Source organism: Euprymna scolopes, chromosome 6 (genome assembly GCF_053919585.1).
Source record: "Euprymna scolopes isolate OS-2025 chromosome 6, ASM5391958v1, whole genome shotgun sequence".
Taxonomy (NCBI): domain Eukaryota; kingdom Metazoa; phylum Mollusca; class Cephalopoda; order Sepiida; family Sepiolidae; genus Euprymna; species Euprymna scolopes.
Window position 1 is genome coordinate 129,842,683 of NC_136487.1, and position 18,246 is coordinate 129,860,928.

General features: G+C 35.0%; 1 protein-coding gene across 4 annotated transcripts in view; it reads left to right on the top strand.

Moving 5' to 3' along the window:
* LOC145277958 (high affinity cGMP-specific 3',5'-cyclic phosphodiesterase 9A-like) overlaps window positions 1–18,246 on the top strand; it is a 466,702-nt gene that overhangs the window by 342,513 nt on the left and 105,943 nt on the right. For all 4 annotated transcript variants that reach the window (XM_080130080.1, XM_080130079.1, XM_080130081.1 and 1 more), the window contains exon 7: window positions 9,555–9,663. In XM_080130080.1, coding sequence (XP_079986206.1) covers window positions 9,555–9,663 — 109 coding nt within the window. The remainder of the gene's footprint in view (window positions 1–9,554; window positions 9,664–18,246) is intronic.

An 18,246-nucleotide genomic window follows, 5' to 3' on the forward strand; every position in this document is an offset into this window, starting at 1 on the left:
CGAATGGATACCATAATACTTAGTTCGCTGCCATTACACTAATATTACATATATAAATACCACGCACATTGAAGATAAACACATAATTAAAAGAGAGGGAATTAAAAATTTTTTTTTCTTATTTGTTTGTTATGTATACAGTTAGTAATTTCTATACAAAAATCAGCCAGATTGATTCAATAGTTTATGAGGAAAAGTAAGAGTAAATGTGGTATTGTGGTGGCTTACCTCTATTAATTCCTAACTGTGCATTGAACAGATACCATTGTACTTAGTTCGTTGCACCGTATCATAACACAGATACATACAGAATTTTTGTCAAATCATCCTAGTAGGTTCCGACAAAAAGAAGGGACGGACAGGCAGGCAGACAAACAGACAGACAGATTAAGGGAAATATAATATAGAATGTAAGATCCAAATAAGGGAATCTTGTAAAGAAAAAACGTATAAATCAGTGCAGAAAAAAAAAGAACGCATAAAGAGAAGATAGGAGACATTGTATTATAGATATGGACTTGTTTTATCGGGCAAAATTTTGTGTCAATATATATTGCTCTTTATTACAAAGTAGAGGATATAAATTTTAATGATAGCTTTGCACATAATACATCAAAACATTATATGTATTGAATAACACCTAAACGAACGTGACGTGGATCGTTCAATTAACACGCTATAATCCGTGTTTGATAATTTGTATGTTTCTGTTTGATCGTTAATATTATTTACAAGTTGAGATATGATAATACAAGTAGTCAGCGTCGTTTCTATGGAGTAATTGCCATGACCGCCTGTTCTGTTTGCTTAGATGTTTTGTATTGAAGTTTAAATTGATTTTGAAGTAGGCAGACATGTGATAGGCTCGGGAAAGAAAGGAAGAAAGGGTAGCAAAAAGAATCCATAAAAAAGAGTGCGGGAGAGAAAGGAAGGATAAAAAACGGGGAAAGACATGCGGGAAAAATGTAAAGAGGTAAAATAATTAGCAACAATGAAAAGAAGTTAAAATAAGCAAGGAGAAAATCTGCGATAGGAAAAGGAGTAAAAAGATGGGGGGGATTAGGCAGGAGTGTGCAATGTTAAAGATAGAAGGAAAATACAGAAAGAAATAAAAATGAAGAAAATAGAGAGAGAGAGAGAGAGAGAGAGAGAGAGACACGGAGAGGGGGGGGGGAGAAGAAAAAGAAGAAAAAAGACAGCAAGAGAAGATATAAGAGAAATATAGAGTGTGTAAGAAATAAATGAAATAGAAATAGAGAGAGAGAATGGAAGAGGGGAAAAGGAAAGAAGGAAAAAAGCAAACAGGAAGAAAAAAGACAGAAAAGGGGAAGAAAGATATATATAGAGAGGAGAATAATAGGGAAGAGAGACTGTAAGAGAGAAAGAGAGCGAGAGAGAGAGAGAGAGAGAGAGAGAGAGAGAGAGAGAGAGAGAGAAAGAGACTGGTGATGAAACAAAGGAAAAGAGAAAAACATAAAAGAAGTAAAAAAACGAGAAAAAATGAAGAGAGAGATATAGCGACAGGCGGGAAACAAATAAACAAAAAGGGACTTTATATTATTACTGGAATCTTTTGAAATAAGTAATTTGTGTATTTATTTATTTTTCTTATTGACTGTTATACTCATCTTCATAGTTTTTTTTGTTGTTTCACCACATTTCGGCTAGGCCATCCTCTGGCCTTCTTCAGGTGATTAACCGCGACTTGATAGGAATGCTGAATCCCTTAACCGTATCCCCAGTAATTACTGCCTTCCATAGTTGTTGTCTCACCACGTTTTTTGGGCCAACTTAATCTTTGTCCTCATTTGAGTAGGATAGAAACCGTTATCTTCAGAAAATGCTCACCTGAATCCGTAGCGTTTCAACGCCTCTATCCGAAGTACGATCAAGGTTGTATTTTTGGTCATATAAACCTAAATATTTTCGTTCTCATCTAGTCTTCCATTGTTGTGTCTGTGCCGAATCGTATATTATTGGAATCCGTTTAGATTAGTAATTTGTGTATTCATTTATTTACAGATTCTTATCCTTATCTTTGTTGTTGTTTTGGCACGTTTCGGCCTTCTTCAGGTGAGTAATCCCGACGAGGTAGGAATACTGAGTCTCGTAACTGTATCTCCAGTAATTACTGCCTTCCATAGTTGTCGTTGCTTCACCACGTTTTTGGGGACGACAACTATGGAAGGGAGTAATCACTTGAGATACGGTTACGAAACATCCCTATTCCGTCCCGTCTTCACCCAAAGAAGGTCAGAGGATGAGTTGGCGAAAACTTGGTGAAACAACAAAAACTATAAAGATGAGGATAACATTCTGCAAATAAATGCATTTTTAAAAAGAAAAAGCATCATCATCATCTTCCGACCGTAGTCAAGATGATGGAGTTCACACATTAACGCCAGATATTCCGGAGATTGCTTCCATGACTCCACCCATCAACATTTGCATCCCATTGGCATGAAATGAACTGATATCGAGGTATGAAGGTATTCTAATTCATGAGCGTGCAGGAAAGTCTAACAGAAGTAAGAAAGGAATAAATACAATTATTGCTCTATAGAAATGGTTTGCAAACTGAGCACGTGTTTAGTTTGCAAAGGGAACAATAGAGAGATGTGGATGAAATAAAGTTAGTAAGAAATTCCGTGCCAATTCCCGAGTTCGATACAAATTTCCCGAGTTTGATAAAATAGACACTAAGAAAGTCGGGGGGGGGGGGTTATATCGGTCAAAACGTTGTGAGAATAAAACTCAAGGCGTAAACAGTATTCTGAATAATCTGAATAATACAAATTACTAATTATTATTTTAAAACTTCAGGGGCGTGTTAAATGTAAATTGTTTATAAAAATATTTCCAGTCCTTATAATTTTTGCGAATAACGTGATGCATAGAAACTACACAGTTTGAAAAAAGCAACCGGGTTTCAATCTCAACTTGAACCAGTTGCCTTTATAGCCATACTTAAATGGTGTTAATGATGATCGCGAAAATCGAAAACTCTCAAGTTGAGAAAATAAGTTTATTCTTTAATCTAGAATATAAGTTATTTTTCTCACCGGGTTTTTATTTTTAGGCGATTACACTGTACAACATTCAGAAAATTACAGAATATATGTGGTCATCTATCTATATATAAAAATCTCAACTGCCTGTTTAAATGTATGTATGTATGTATGCATGCATGTATGTATATATGCCTAGAACTTTCGATAGAACATTGTTTAAAGAAATTTCCCTTAAAGGAAATGAAGCATGCGAAAGCATTTATCCTGGACGCATCCTTTGTCAAGAGCTTATTTAAATATTAATATATCACCTAAGTTTTGTATCCTTATTTAAAACATATCATAAGGATACGAAAATTAGGTGATATATATTTCTCCTGCTTTCCTGATTGAACTGACATGTAAAACTTTAAGTATATTGTGAAAAGCCATCTCACTGCAAACTCGCTAGTTCGAATATCTCTATAGGTATGATCCCTAATTCACACTACCCCCTTTTATATCTCAGTGGTAATTTTCATTGTTTGTGAAGAAGATGAGAAAATAAATGCGTTTGAGGGCGGATGATGACAATAATTTGTTGACATCTATTTCTAATCAGCATGGAAGCAATCTCGTGGTGATATACTCCACAGGCGAGAAACCCTTGTAAGAATCTTTGCCCATGAAAACTTTGTCTGATTCTATATACACGGATGAAGAAAAGAAAGTTCTTTTCTTTTTTGTTTTAGTACAAGATGAGTTTTTGTTGTCAGTGTCTTACAAGTAAGAATGAAAGATAGCTCAGACGAACATCTCTTATGAAAATAAGGGACGAGTAGAAAGAGACTGGCAACGTCTCTTGTGTAAGAAATCTCCCCCACTAGATTTTGAAGGCAGAGAATCATGCATACAAAACATCTCGATTAATGAGAATGAAAATGAAAATGAATAAATGTAATGAACAACTCGTCTTTTTACTTTAATAAATTTTTATTCAACTGCTCAAGTGTTCGTACTTTTCATTACTGTTTTTGCTATGCTTGTCACGCTCTGCCTCCCTTATCGCTTCTTGACGGATTTGTGGCGGAGCGACTTCAGACATCTTGTAGAAAGATGGCAGTTTGATCGATTTCAGGTTGCCGGTAATCGTCCTTCATTCCTTGATGATCTCGACGCCGACTTTTATAGCATGAGCAGAACGAGCACATGCTGCTGCGTGGTATTCTGCGGTCGAGTAGCGCTGTGCTGATAGTCGCCATCCCTTGTTTGTACACCAAGAGATACCTCAGCTATTACCGTACTGCAAGAGAATTTACACTATCATAAACCTAGGATGAACAACCGACGTTTTTTCCGCTTGAGTTAGTGGAATAAATCAGTCCAAGACAAAAACAACGAGGCTCTTCTGGCACCGAAAGACGACCTCGCTGCAAGCTATGAACTCCCTCGGAAAAAGTGGGTAATACTCAACCCGACCTGAGCGAAGATTGCCAAAACACGGGAGAACTGGCACAAGTTTAGCTATGTACAAGACGCTCGACGTGTAGACTTTCGAACACATACTCACAGACTGTCCCCAAGCGAGACACGTTACAATGTGGATCTGACAGATGGCTCGAATATTGATCGACGAGGGATCTCGACATGGAGTGAACCTCTATAATGATGACTACTATTTTTAAATCAAACAAAAGCACAAGTCAATCATAAAACTGCATCTCTACCTCTCATCGTATCGAACACATTCTTACATTGACCTTACTTCTCCATATTGTCTAAAATATTCTAGAAAATATTGAAACGTTTTTAACTAAAAAGCTACTCATCTAATCACTATCTCATTCTGTAAGTTGGTCACTGTTATAAAAAAAACAACACTTCATCCATCAATTAAATTTGGAAATTAAAAAAGTAGAAATTTAAAAAAAAATAAGAAGCTGAACTTCATTAGCTACAACAAGGACCAAATGGTTAGTCTCTACACTGAGTATATCGAAGTTGTCGCCAAAAGCATATTTGAAACTTTTTCTAGGCCTTGATATTGACCCCTGCTCGACATAAATACCCACGACAAACCCGACAAACAGTTAAATACCACCCATACACAGTAGAGATCCCTCGGTGTCAGAAAGCCTTTTACTCCAATAGTTTATTCCTCACAACTTCTAGACTTTTGAACACCCTTCTGGGATTCTGCTTTCCTAACAGTACTGACATGCAGAAGTTCAAGTGTAATGTGAACAGACATCTTGCTGCTCATCTCCCTTCATGATATCCCTGCAACTTATATGTCCGATAGTAGCTCCTACTTCAAATTGGCACTGTGCTTTGTTTGGGGTGAAAATTAACTAATAAAACAGAATTATTCTCAATTTTTTTTTAATTACATTTTCACCCCAAACAAGGCATATTGCCACTTCGGTGTAGGGGGGATACTATCAGGGGCAACAACTACTGGGGTAGTATGTAGGGATTTGGGTAGCAAGATGTCGGTTCATTTTACACTTGAACTTCTGCACGTCTGTACAGTTGGGGAAGCAGGGATCTGGAATGGAATTCCAAAGTCTAGCGGTTCTGGGAAAGAAACTACTGAAGTAGAAAGATCTTTTACATCTAGGGATCTCTACTGTGTGGGGGTGGCATACAGCTGCCTGTCGGGTTTGTCGAGGGTGTTTACGTCGTGGAGGCACAAGTGCGTGCAGTTCGTCAGAGCATTCACCATTAAAATACTTGTAGAACAGGCAGAGGGATGCAACATTCAATTAAAGCAGTTCTAAATAAGACATTGGCCGATATGTAGATTACGTTGATGGGAATTGGTCAAACAATGTGACTGCTAAACTTTATACACAAAAGCAAACTCGACAAAAAGAAAAGCTTCTTGGTATCGGGTTAACAAATGTAATCAACAATACTTATTTTGTATTACTCTATTACATTTTCCTTCATTCTTGTAATTTTTTAATAGGATGACAAGACATTTGGAGTAGCCTGTATATAGATAAATTATTTTTTTTTTTTCGATTTAGTAATCCTTGTAGATTGATTGAGATTGTCGGACTGACTTTCTCATCTTGGTTGTTATAGTCACAACGTTTCGGCCATTTTGCCCTCCGGCCTTCATCAGGTGTTTTGTATCGAACTGGGGAACCGTTAGTTAAGAGTCTCGAACCCAACCCTTTATTATTATTACGGGGGTACCGTGGTCGGACTCCAGCTAGGCTCTGGGACATAGTTGCTGATTCTCTATTTTGAATGTTACTTTTCACTGCCTTCGTTCAGGATTGAACTCAGCACCTTTGGGTAACTGTAAACTTTGATACAACGTCTAGGACCACTCGATCACTTGGACAATTCTTAGTTGGTTTTTGTTAATGTTAAACCTAGACTAGCATCTCAAGGTTTTCTCTCTCTATCAGAGGTGTCCAAATTGCATTCAGCTCTATGCTTGGTTTGCTCAGTAGGTTGCTATGTCCGAGCATGTGAGCTGTTTCTGTAAGTTTTCTAACTTTCCAGTGGGTCTCTCTGACTATAACAGCCAAGATGAGGAAGTCAGTCCGACAATCTCAATCAATGAAAACACCTCATCTCAAAAATACAGACAATTACTATCCTTGTAGGTTGTTACAATCTTAATTTCCATTGTAGTCTAAACATTGACACACTCGTATCAATCAAGCATTTCGCATTCTTCTCTCTTTCCCGTTACGTTCCCTACCTTTTGTTCGTGGATCCGCATCCGTTCGTTTCAATCGCGCCGCATCAGTTGGAAAAGATAAACAGGCGAAATGTCCGTATCGAGAAGCAGCAATTACATTTCTGACGATGATTCTGCTGGTGGTCTTAATATGAAAACATTTCGTAACAATGATGAGTCTCTTCAGAAGATGAAACAAGAAGATCAAGAATTACAGATGACCCTATGCTGATAAAGAGAGAGAGAAAGAGCGAGGGAGAGAGAGGGAGAGAGTGAGATTTAAAGGGAAAGCGTTTATTAGCATGCGGTTATCTGTAATTCTCCAACTTTTTCTTTAATCTAGATGTTTATATACATATATATATATATATATATATTTGTAGTCATCGACATGCAGTCCTGTTTCGTTGTATCACAACTCATCAGTGCCGCTAGACTAGCATCTCTCCCAAGCCAAGGATTGACAGTCGGCAGTTCTCCCACTCGACCATGGAATCGACGCCCGTAAATAACTCGTCGGAATGTCTATTTAAATAGACACCCACCACCACTTTTATAGTGCTCAAATCGCCTGTTCGTAAACAAACGAGCTATATATATATATATATATATATATATATATATATATATATATATATATATATATATATATATATATACATTACATAGGAAAATGCGAGCATTAAAAATGATATGGTTTAGATTAAACTTATAAAAGCAAAAGGAATTGTTATTAAAATTGGCAAAGAAAACAAGATATTCTAGTAACAAATATATTAAATTTATAACTAAAAATATTGCAACATTAAGAATTTAAACAAATTAAATTTAACATTATATAATCAATTCATAATGCTGAAATATTTGAAGTTATAAATTTATTATACACGTGTTTCTTTGAATATATATATATATATATATATATATATATATATATATATATATATATATATATATATATATATATATATATATATATTTATTAAAACGGTATCCATCCAGGTAGTGGAAACTTTATTCATGGAAGTTCTGTTTAGTTTTGAGTACACAAAGGAAGAAATGTAAAATGTTTACAAAGGTTATAGCTTGAGAGTTTTATTGTGAATGTTTTTTTTTTTTATCAAATAGTATTTTTTAAGCAAGGAAATCAAATTATATTAGGAAACTAGTAGGAGGCCGAGAGCGGCCATATTGTTTTACATTTTGCTAAAAAGGAAGGGCGACAATTCATTACAACTGCAGAAAATTTTGTCTGTATTAAAAATCATTCAAATCTCTTAATCGCTAAACGTCATAAAATTTGATTTTCTTAATAAAAAATTAATTCATCAATTTACGCGTTGTTTTGAATATGACATCTTCCTTCTGTGCTGAGTACGTGACATAAACATAATATAGTGCAACTATATTTTATTAAATAATTAACACCAATTAAATCCAAATAGCCAGTTTGGGATATATTTCAAAATCTGGAAATCACTACTTATATACAAAAGGCACTTTTCTCCGTTGTATCTCTTTGTGTGAATTCATACACTATTGTGTCCGAAATGGATTGGCCTTTTTTTAAATTGAAATTTCACATTAATATTTAACACAAATGCACTCTATGAATCTAAGAATGTTTGTAGAGGAGTGTTGTATCAGGGGCCCCCAAAATCGCATAACCGAAAGAATCCGATTAAAAAACATCCTGGAGAAGTGTTCCGAAACTGAAAGCAAATAATTATAAGCATGAATCTGAAGTGCACAAATGATTTATCATGAGGTTAATGTTAACTGTATGTAATTTTAGAAAATGAACAGCAGGTCACAATATCACTATATCCATAATACATTTTTTTTTTCTATGATCGGTATTCCTCGAAAATCAGGTGCTCAACTGAAGGTTGCCAACATCCCCCGTAAAATTTAAACACGAAACACAAATTTGGGTTTCCGCTTTATCATCGCTACATTTGTTTCGTTAAAAGAATACGTCGATGTAAAAGTATCATGTTTTAAATATTTGATTGTGATTTTTATTTTTCGAAAATTTTCTGTATTTTTTTGCTGATTTAAAAAAAATGTTTACATCCTAATTTTATACTATCTTTTATATTCGTTCATTTATCATGAATATACTGCTATTGTTTTAGAAATATCTCCTACTTTCTTTTGCTGTTTAACAAATATTTTACAACGATTTTAACAACTTTCTATATTTCACTTGTTTTTGATTTTAACGATTTGTTTTAGCTTTACTTCAGTTTTTTAACCAAAACTTTTATTACGGTTTCAGCATTTTTCTTCGATTTCTTTTGTATTTTACAAATATATTACAACGGTTTTAGCAATTATTCGTATTTTTTTTTTGTATTAAACGTTTTACAATAATTTTATCAATTTTTGTCTTTAAACGAATATTTTACGTCGGTGTTTGCAAATTTCTGTATTTAAAAATATTAGTTTTTATAATTTTTATAATTTTAACTTTTTAAAAATCTTGTTATGGTTCAAACAGTTTTTTTAAATTTCTTATAACAGTTTTTGTTATCATCAAATGTTTTCATACAGATTTTAATGCGATTCTAACACCTCTTTTTTGTTTAGTAACTTTTAACATGACTATTTTACAATTATTTTAATGACTTTACGTTTTTTTTCATTGTATTTAGCAAATGTTTACTGAATATTTGAGTGTTTTTAAAAACATCGGTATTCTCTCATATTTAGCAATGATGTCATCAAATTCTTTTTTGTATTTGATGATATACATTCATAAATAGTTTTCAGTAACTTTGAAATCTCTCTATTTTTTGTAGCAAAATGTTTGCATGAATATTTGATTGTTCTTAACAACTATCTCTTTTTTTTCTTTTTAGCAAATGGGCTAAAAGAGGTGGAAATCGAAAAATGTCGACGAGACATAAAAGAAATAAAACGAGAATTATTTTCATCGGAAAAGAAAGTCATTGATTATAATCGAATTAGGTATGATTTTCGGGCATTTTTTATCCCAACACAAAACACGAAATAATTGAATATGCGCTGTGTATTTTTCTTTTACGGTTGAACGTCAAGATACGAAATTAGTAGTGGGACATAATGCTGAAACTTAGTGATATAAGCACCAAAATTAAAATTTGTCAGGTTTACTTCTGCAGCCAGTTTGAAAACTGGCAACCATCTTGAATTTTCTGATGGCTGACGTTCTTTTCTTTAAATGTATGTTCTTAACGTTATTTGTGCCAATTTTAGTGCTTGTATCACTAAGTGAAAGATTCTTATGAAATATTGAGATAACCTGCCCCACTATAATTGGTTCTGGCTCGGTTTTCGAATTTTGAAATTTTTGCATCCTAAAAGGCGTTTTACAGGTAAACCATCTAATCCGTTCTAAGCTCTATAAAAACACTAATAGCATTTTATAAGGCTAAAACCAGAGTGAATTAACATGCAAACAGTACCTAACGTAACCGATCAAACCTTCAATTGCTATTTATTTTGCTATTACATTCAAATATAAAATTCTATTTAATTAGACATGACTTAGAGATAACATGTGATTTATTTATCGTTATTCTCATCATTACTGGTAAGCTCATAGCCTTAATCAAATCTATGAGCACGCAAGCGTGTGGAAGAAAAAGGAGTTTTTTTACAAAGGAATCACCACTTATAAACGCCAGGAGGCCACTCGAGGATAAGGGTTAATGGGTATACATTAGTACATGTGATTATAGCGTAGTTAACATAGGTATTGGGATTTTTGTAAGTTGGATTATATAGGGGTGTGGTTCATCAATAACTTGTTTACATTGGACTTGAAGACAATCAGATTGTAGTCACCTGGGGAGCAGGCTAACGGAAGAGAGTTCCACAGGCGTGCAGTTCTAAGAAAGAAGTTTTGCTCATGGAATCTACATTTAGGTTTAGGCACAGATAAAGAGTGTGGGAAACTATTAGTGGTGGTTCTGGCTAGACGAGTGTTTTTCGTGAAAGTTTGTCGAGGGAGGACCATAGAATTAAGCTCAGACGAGAACCTGCTATGGAAATAGCATTAAAGCAGAGACACGCTCGCAACGTCTCTTCTGTGGGAAAGATGTGGCAGGGAAGAGAAAAGGGCATCCCCACTAAGCTACGAAGTTTGTTTTGAACATTGTCAAGACAGGATAAGCGTCTTCTAGCAGCTCTAGCCTAGATGTGGCAACAGTACTCCATCATTGGCCGTACTTGTGAGATATCTACTGGAGTGGTAGAAGGATCCTACCATTTTCCCAGCGGCCTTGGCAACGGATTTGATATACGTGCTCCGTAACAGCTAAATTGCGATTTTTAAGAAAAAATACAACAAATTACCCTACACCTCACAAAGCTTTCAGGAAATTTGCGATAACGATTAAAGCAGAAAACATTTTTCAATCTACATTCCTCAAAAAAATTGTAATGCGTACATTATTTTTTAAAATTTTTAAATAAGTTTCATTTATAGGAGGAGGAATAAAAAAAATAAATTCAAGTTTAAAGAAAAAATGTTTTCCAGATAAAAATCAACACAAATATTTCCAATAATTTTTTTGTTCTTTTCTTGCCTTCCCATGAAGGCAGAGTTAGACACAAGGTCAATTCTTAATGCGAGGAAAACCAGCTCCCCAAAAGGGGGCACTCTGGTTAGTAATAAAAATAAAAAAAAAACATGTATCAGTCATGAACTAACCGAGACCAAAAAAGTGAAGTGAAAAATGTAAAATCCAGCATCAGAAAAGATACGACACCTTGATCTTTTTCTATTCCAGTGAATTACTAAAAAAATTTCAAGTCGAATAAAACCCAGATTTGAAAAATATTTTCAGAAAATTAGTTGAAAATTGTTTTTCTGTCGCTCTTATCTTTTGTATCCTGAGATTTTTTTCGTATTCAGATATTAAAAAAAATTACGTTTCATAAGTTGAAATCTTCGTAAGCAGAATCTTTCGTATCTCGAGGTTCCACTATTTGTTTATAGCCAGCACCGCAATAGTTTCATTGATAGTGCCTAAAGAATAGTAATATTTTCTATTATCTTAAACGAAAATGATGGATGATAAAACCTGACATTTAAACTTCGACTCAATCCAGAAATTACTTTCAATTCCAACAGATTTAAGATTTTAGCATTCGTTTATAATTTTGAAAATCTTATAACAAATAGATCATCAATTGAATCTAATATTGATATTATATAGACCTGATTTCACTTAGTGCTTTTTCCGTTGCGCCACAAGTTCAAACGAGCGACACTAATTAGAGAAGTACTAATTACTTAGGACTTCAACCCGATCATGATCGACAGAAGCTATTCGCGCTGATTAAATAACGCCTTCCATGCTAAGTTCCATAACGATTCCCGAGCTCCACAAAACATACCTAAATAAGGTGGTATTGATGGAATTGTCGTAAAGAAAACATTGAAGATAAGAACATTAGAGTGAATAATATAACTCCACATTTGTTTTAATCTATGATGTATTTTTCTTAGTCTGTTTGTCTGTCCGTCCATTCCATTTTTTTCTGGGAAACAACTTCGCCGATCTAGCTGACATTTTGTATAGAAATTAATGGCTACTATAGTAGCACAGTGTGCCAGAGGTTGCATATAATTTTAAAACCTTTAAGCTGACGGAATTAATCTGATCTCTGCGTTCTTAAAACATGGAAAACCAATACACTTTAAATTCGTAAGAACGTTACTCAATTTTATCATTTAGTATTTGCAGGCCACCCGGCGTTGCTACGTCATATAATAAGCTTGATATGATATTTGACATTTATGCAAATTAAATATTTATTATCATAGGGCCAATTCTTTATTGATTATTATATTGTATCCAATATTTGGTAATGATTTCAAAAGTAAAAACAATATCACATGGGCACCGTCAGCTAGAATCGAAACCAAAGCAGTTAGTGTTCTAACCTTATTCTTTACCGTCTGAGCTAACAACGATGCAAACAATGTTTTAAGATTAACGACTTTTAATGTATAAATGTATATTTGATCATGCGTCGAAGATACATGTGTAATCAACTTACGACTGCTAAATTCCATTTTTAAAAAACTTTTGACACTATAGCAACTACTTTTACCAGCGAAAAACCAAATCGAATTTGTTCAGTGAGAACAACTCCATTTATCTAACAAGTTTCAAGTCTGTAGACGCAAAATTGACAGAGAAGTTATGTAGAAACCGTTCCGCACGCACACAAACAATGTCACTTTGATAATATATATATATATATATATATATATATATATATATATATATATATATGTGTGTGTGTGTGTGTGTGTGTGTGTGTATACTTTTGTTGTTGATTTTTCAAGGATAATTTAATTCTGTATTAACGTCTCCTTTCTAGGATATCGAGGAAGTAGTTTTCTTTTAGAAATATCGCAAAGATTTTTTATACGTGGACAAACAAATGTAGATTGTATTTTTTTTATTATTTATTGATTTATTTTACTTTAAAACAGTTATTTACAAACACATGTTTCGCCGACTTATGGCTCATCAGCGTAGCTTACCAGTTCTAAAGTTAATAAGTTCATGTTAAGTTAATACCCACCTACGCAATTTCCATCATTTTTGATCATGTTGTGTAAAGATCTACCAAACACTTAACCGTCATCCTTGAGTGGCCTGCAGGGTCTTGTTAAACAATGATCCCTCCAGTACAAAGAATAACATGGGGTTTAATCATGCATGCACATTCTGTTTAAGCAAACATTTGATAGTTCCACGCATTGTTGAAATGATACTTTATATATTAGCGGGGGGGGGGGGCTTTGTCCGGCTGTAAAATACGTTTAAATATGATATTTTAATTTGTGCGGATTTTGTATATATTATTATAGAATCGTAATTTCAAAAGAAAAAAAAGTATTTGGGTGCCATGAGCTAGAATCGAAACCCAAAGCAAAACTGGAGTATTTAAAGCAGGTGACGTTACCACTGTACCAATGTGACACGCATATGAACTGATTAAAAAATAAAAATGAAAATGAAAATGAATTTACAAAATGTATAACGATTCTTTTCAATTTTGACCAATTTTTGACCTCTTAAAAACTATTTTAACGAGCTAAAGACCTATAAAAGAACGGTATATAAAAGTCCACTCATTTGAAACCCCTAGCACGCTCTGCGACTTTAATTTTCGGCTGAAATAGAGTTTGAAAATATAGAAACAGACAGACCGACATTATCTATTATCTTTTATCTATTAGATTACATAATACAACAGACTACAACACGTTCTTTTGTCTACACTGAAGTGGTTGTTGGTGGTTTCATCGATTTTTAAGTACTCTGAAATAGTTACGTACATAGGTTTGGCGATATCCTTGTGATGCCAAACTATTGCTTGTATGCTTCAAGACTAAAGTGATATAAGTCCTAATCCTAAAAATACACGAAAAGGCATATCGTTTGAATATGATTGGATACCACCCTTATTTATTTAGTTATTCAGAACACATCTATGTTGCTCACTCTCATTTAAGCGCTACTTCCTCGAGACGGTTTTATCTCATTTAAAACCGTAGCGAGTAAGTAGTTTGGTTATTTGAATCCTTCGGACTACTGTTCACATCTAGAGTGTTCTTTCACAACGTTTCGGTTGATAGGATCGACTCTTCTACATGTGTATCTTGTCGATTGTGAAACTTTTTGTGTCGAACTTGGGAATCTCTACGTAAAGAAACCTTTATTTAATCCACACAATGTTGCATGCTCTCGTATCGTCCGCCATTACCGGGTAAAAGTTAAATAATTCGCAATCGCAGTTTCAGTATTGTCCCTAACTAGGAATTGAAGAAAGTCAGAGGTTACGAAACGTTGTTAGAATAAAACTCAAGATAACAAAGAACAGTTCTAAATAATCCAAATAATCCAATTTATCAATCCTCATCTAAAAAATTCCGAAATATAAGTAATTTGGTTATTACCTTATATGGCGTTAAGGGGGGAAACCCCTGAAACCCTCTAATAACCAACCGTTACCGGTTTGAACACAGGAATACATATTTAGTTTTCTCCTACTGTAACATCTAAGAGACCTGGGTCGAAAAGTAGGATTTTTTGTGTGTACACAGGCATCCCCACATTATCAAGGCCAAGAGGACACTCGAGGATAAGGGTTAAAGAGTGTACAGTAGAAATTGGACAATATAGTAATCATTAGTAATAAAAATTCAGTAAATTTGTTAACATATATGGAACGGCTCATCAAGAACTTATTTACGTTAGACTTGAAGACAACCATATTGTAGTCAGCCGGAAAGCAGGAAAACGGAAGGCAATTCCACAGGCGTGCAGTTCTAAGAAAGAAGCTTTGTTCATGGAATCTACGTTTAGGTTTAGGCACAGATAAAGAGTGGGAGGGAATTATTGATAGTGTTTTCAGCTAGACGAATGTTTTTTGTGAAAGTTTGGCGAGGATTGAGAAGTCAGCGCCCCAGAGAAGACGCACTCTGTCTTACAAAAAGTCTCTGTGCAGCCTCGTCGGCATTCCCCGGTGGGGGCACTTCAGGCGATTAGTAATAAACTAACCACTTTTCAAAATGGAGAAAGTAAAGCCTGGGAGGGTGGACCTCCTAAAACTGCACATAACTTAATTTCCACCACAAAGTCAACAGGGACCGGATCATTACAGGCATGGTCTAATCTCTCAGTTGATTTTGGAGGTCGAGGATAACGGTTTGAACACGGGAGTGGTTCTATAAAAAAAATTGTTTGAAATATATTAATTGCCAATGTTGTTAAATAAAAAAAAACCTTTCCCATTGCCTTAATAAACGAAGGAACGTGTTGTAGTCAGTTGTATTATTGGCAAACCCGTAATCACACACTAGAACCGGAAGTTGTTATAACAAACTTCCGCTACTTCAGATCTAATCATTGATAACATCAGAAACTAATGACTCTTCATCAAATATCTGACTACTTATTTACAATGACACTGCTAATGCACAAGGCATTTTTATTTTTTACTAAGAATTCAATTTCAGGGCGTGGGTCTGCAAAATCGTCAGCCACTCTTAGAATTTTTGCGTACTTCGATATAGCGGAAGTAGTTGCGTATTCTCGAAATGCACCCATATTCTACAGGATTAAACGAAAGAAGAATAACATGGCTGAAACCTTCCTGTAACAATTTTTCATGTAAATTTTGAAAATAATATTAGTAGTTAAGTAGGGACTGCTGGTTATACATTAAAAAGGAAATGATGCTGAATTGTTTAACATAAAAGAGGTTAACGGAATCCTTAAGATTTCAGCTTGTTTTCTAAACAAAATGGACGTCTGTCAAGATAAATAGTTATAGTTATACGATGTTTGCGTGCAAAAACAAATAAGTTGTATCAAATGGGAACAAACCATGAGAAAGCCAGTATATGTCTATGCAACGTTTCTAGATTTTTCTGAGACTTTTCCTGTGCAGCTCTCCTTGGTATAATTATATCTCAATTGATGCAAAGGTTGACAACATAAAACCTAAGAGAACCGTTACATCTGTCAACCGCCTTACAGTTTCAAATAAAGTACCCCCCATTAATTTTAAACCTGAAAGAACAAAAGCAAAATGGAATTGCCACTGTATCCGGCAAATTATAGGATTTAATTAAATAGAATAAAATTACTTACTAAACAGCATACATAGATATGGCAGATATAGTAATACTATGCTGTCCGAGCTGACCACAGGATGAATAGCAAAGACAAGGTGGAACGGAGAAAATACACAGAGTTAGCCAGAAAGCTGAAAGGAATTCGGATGATGAAGAAAATCAAGATAATACCTTTAATAGTAGGAGCACTGGGAACAATTCCAAAACACGTTGAAAAAAGAATTGGATAAATTGGAATCGGAGTAATTACTGCAAGGATACAACGAATAACGATAATGAAAACAGCTGAAATATTAAGGAAAACCCTTGAATGCAAAAATTAATACATATGATCCACATGTGGGGCCAGACAAAGTGCTGCAGAGGCAAAGCATGAAGAAGCGTTATATGAAACCAAGAACGTTGAAGCTGCATATCTACAAATTCTCTGATCCATCCCCCATTGCCCCATCATCGCTCCCCCCCCCGCAAAAAAGAGTGATGCCAAATAGCCGAGAATGGTCAAGGAACATGGAAAGACCGAAGAGAGAGAGAGAGAGAGAGAGAGAGAGAGAGAGAGAGAGAGAGAGAGAGAGAGATGATCAGACCTCTGCTGAAAAAGTGCGAAGAGAACTGGGATCTTGGGAAGGTTTACTACCACTCGAATTCCAGTGGAGGCCAATGGCCGTTGCCAGCGAGTAATCAATGGTAAACAGCTGTTGCAATAATGCAAATGTATTTACGAATGTTATCGAAAGGCGGAGAGTACTAGAAATCTGGGGAGACTTGTCACTCAGCTTCTCGGGAACACCGCAGGTTGTTTTCAAGGAGAGACCTTTGGTGGCCTGTATTAAAGCTTCTTGTGAGCCAATGATAACAATGAATTGGATAACACCAGGCCATGACATAATACATGCACACTGGTTGTAAAAATTCACGACGCTACATGAAAGGCGAATTCAAAACATGAACAGATGTATCCACGAAGAACATGTTCCAGAATTAGTGTCCAAATGTAGTAACAAGCTGGTGCAAGCCTATAACATATTTCTCTATAATCTGGTAAAAGCTAACGACATAATTAAGAGAAAACATTTAGCATTCCCGTCATAATCGCGGACTATTTCCCAAACAACAGAAAGGATGCAATAAACGGAAAAGAGGAACACATGATCTGTTATATATAGACCAAAGCATACTGAAGGAGGTAGAAAGTAGAAAGAAATAACTTAGTCATGATGCCCCTTTAACAATATACTCAGAAAATGCCAAACCGGATACAAGTTCACTAATGTATATGAAAAATTCAACCACGTGATGTAGATAGGTAACCTGGAACTGTTTGCACCCCCAAATAATTAGAGACGCCAATAAACACAATCAGAATTTACAGCCAGGATATCCGAATGGAATTCAGTATGGAAGAGTGCACTTCTGAGCATAAGAAGGGGAAAATTGGAAGCAATGAAAGCTATGGTACTATCCAACCAATCGGAGATATTGGCACTAAATGAACATAATAGCTACAAATAGTTGGGGGTTCTGGAAGCAGAAACCATCAAAGAAATAGAAATAAAACAGAAAATTTGAAATCAGAAGAACAATGAGAACTCCTGGAAACTAAACTATATAGTAGAAATTTAATTAAAGTTATAAACACATGTGCAGCGTCACTAGTAAGACACTCTAGACCATTTATAGGTTGGAACAGAAAACTGGGGCTTTCCAATCAGTGTGCTAAAATCTGCAAATGGACCTAGCTCCTATTCGTACAGAGCTGTTCAAACGTTGCCTTAAGGTAGGATGCTACCCATAACCTTGGAAAACCTCGACAATCTGTCCACTATTTAAAAATAATGCTTATTTGTCTACTGTATCTTATTAAAGACTCATCAGCTTCATCTGCCCCTTGAGTAAATTGCATG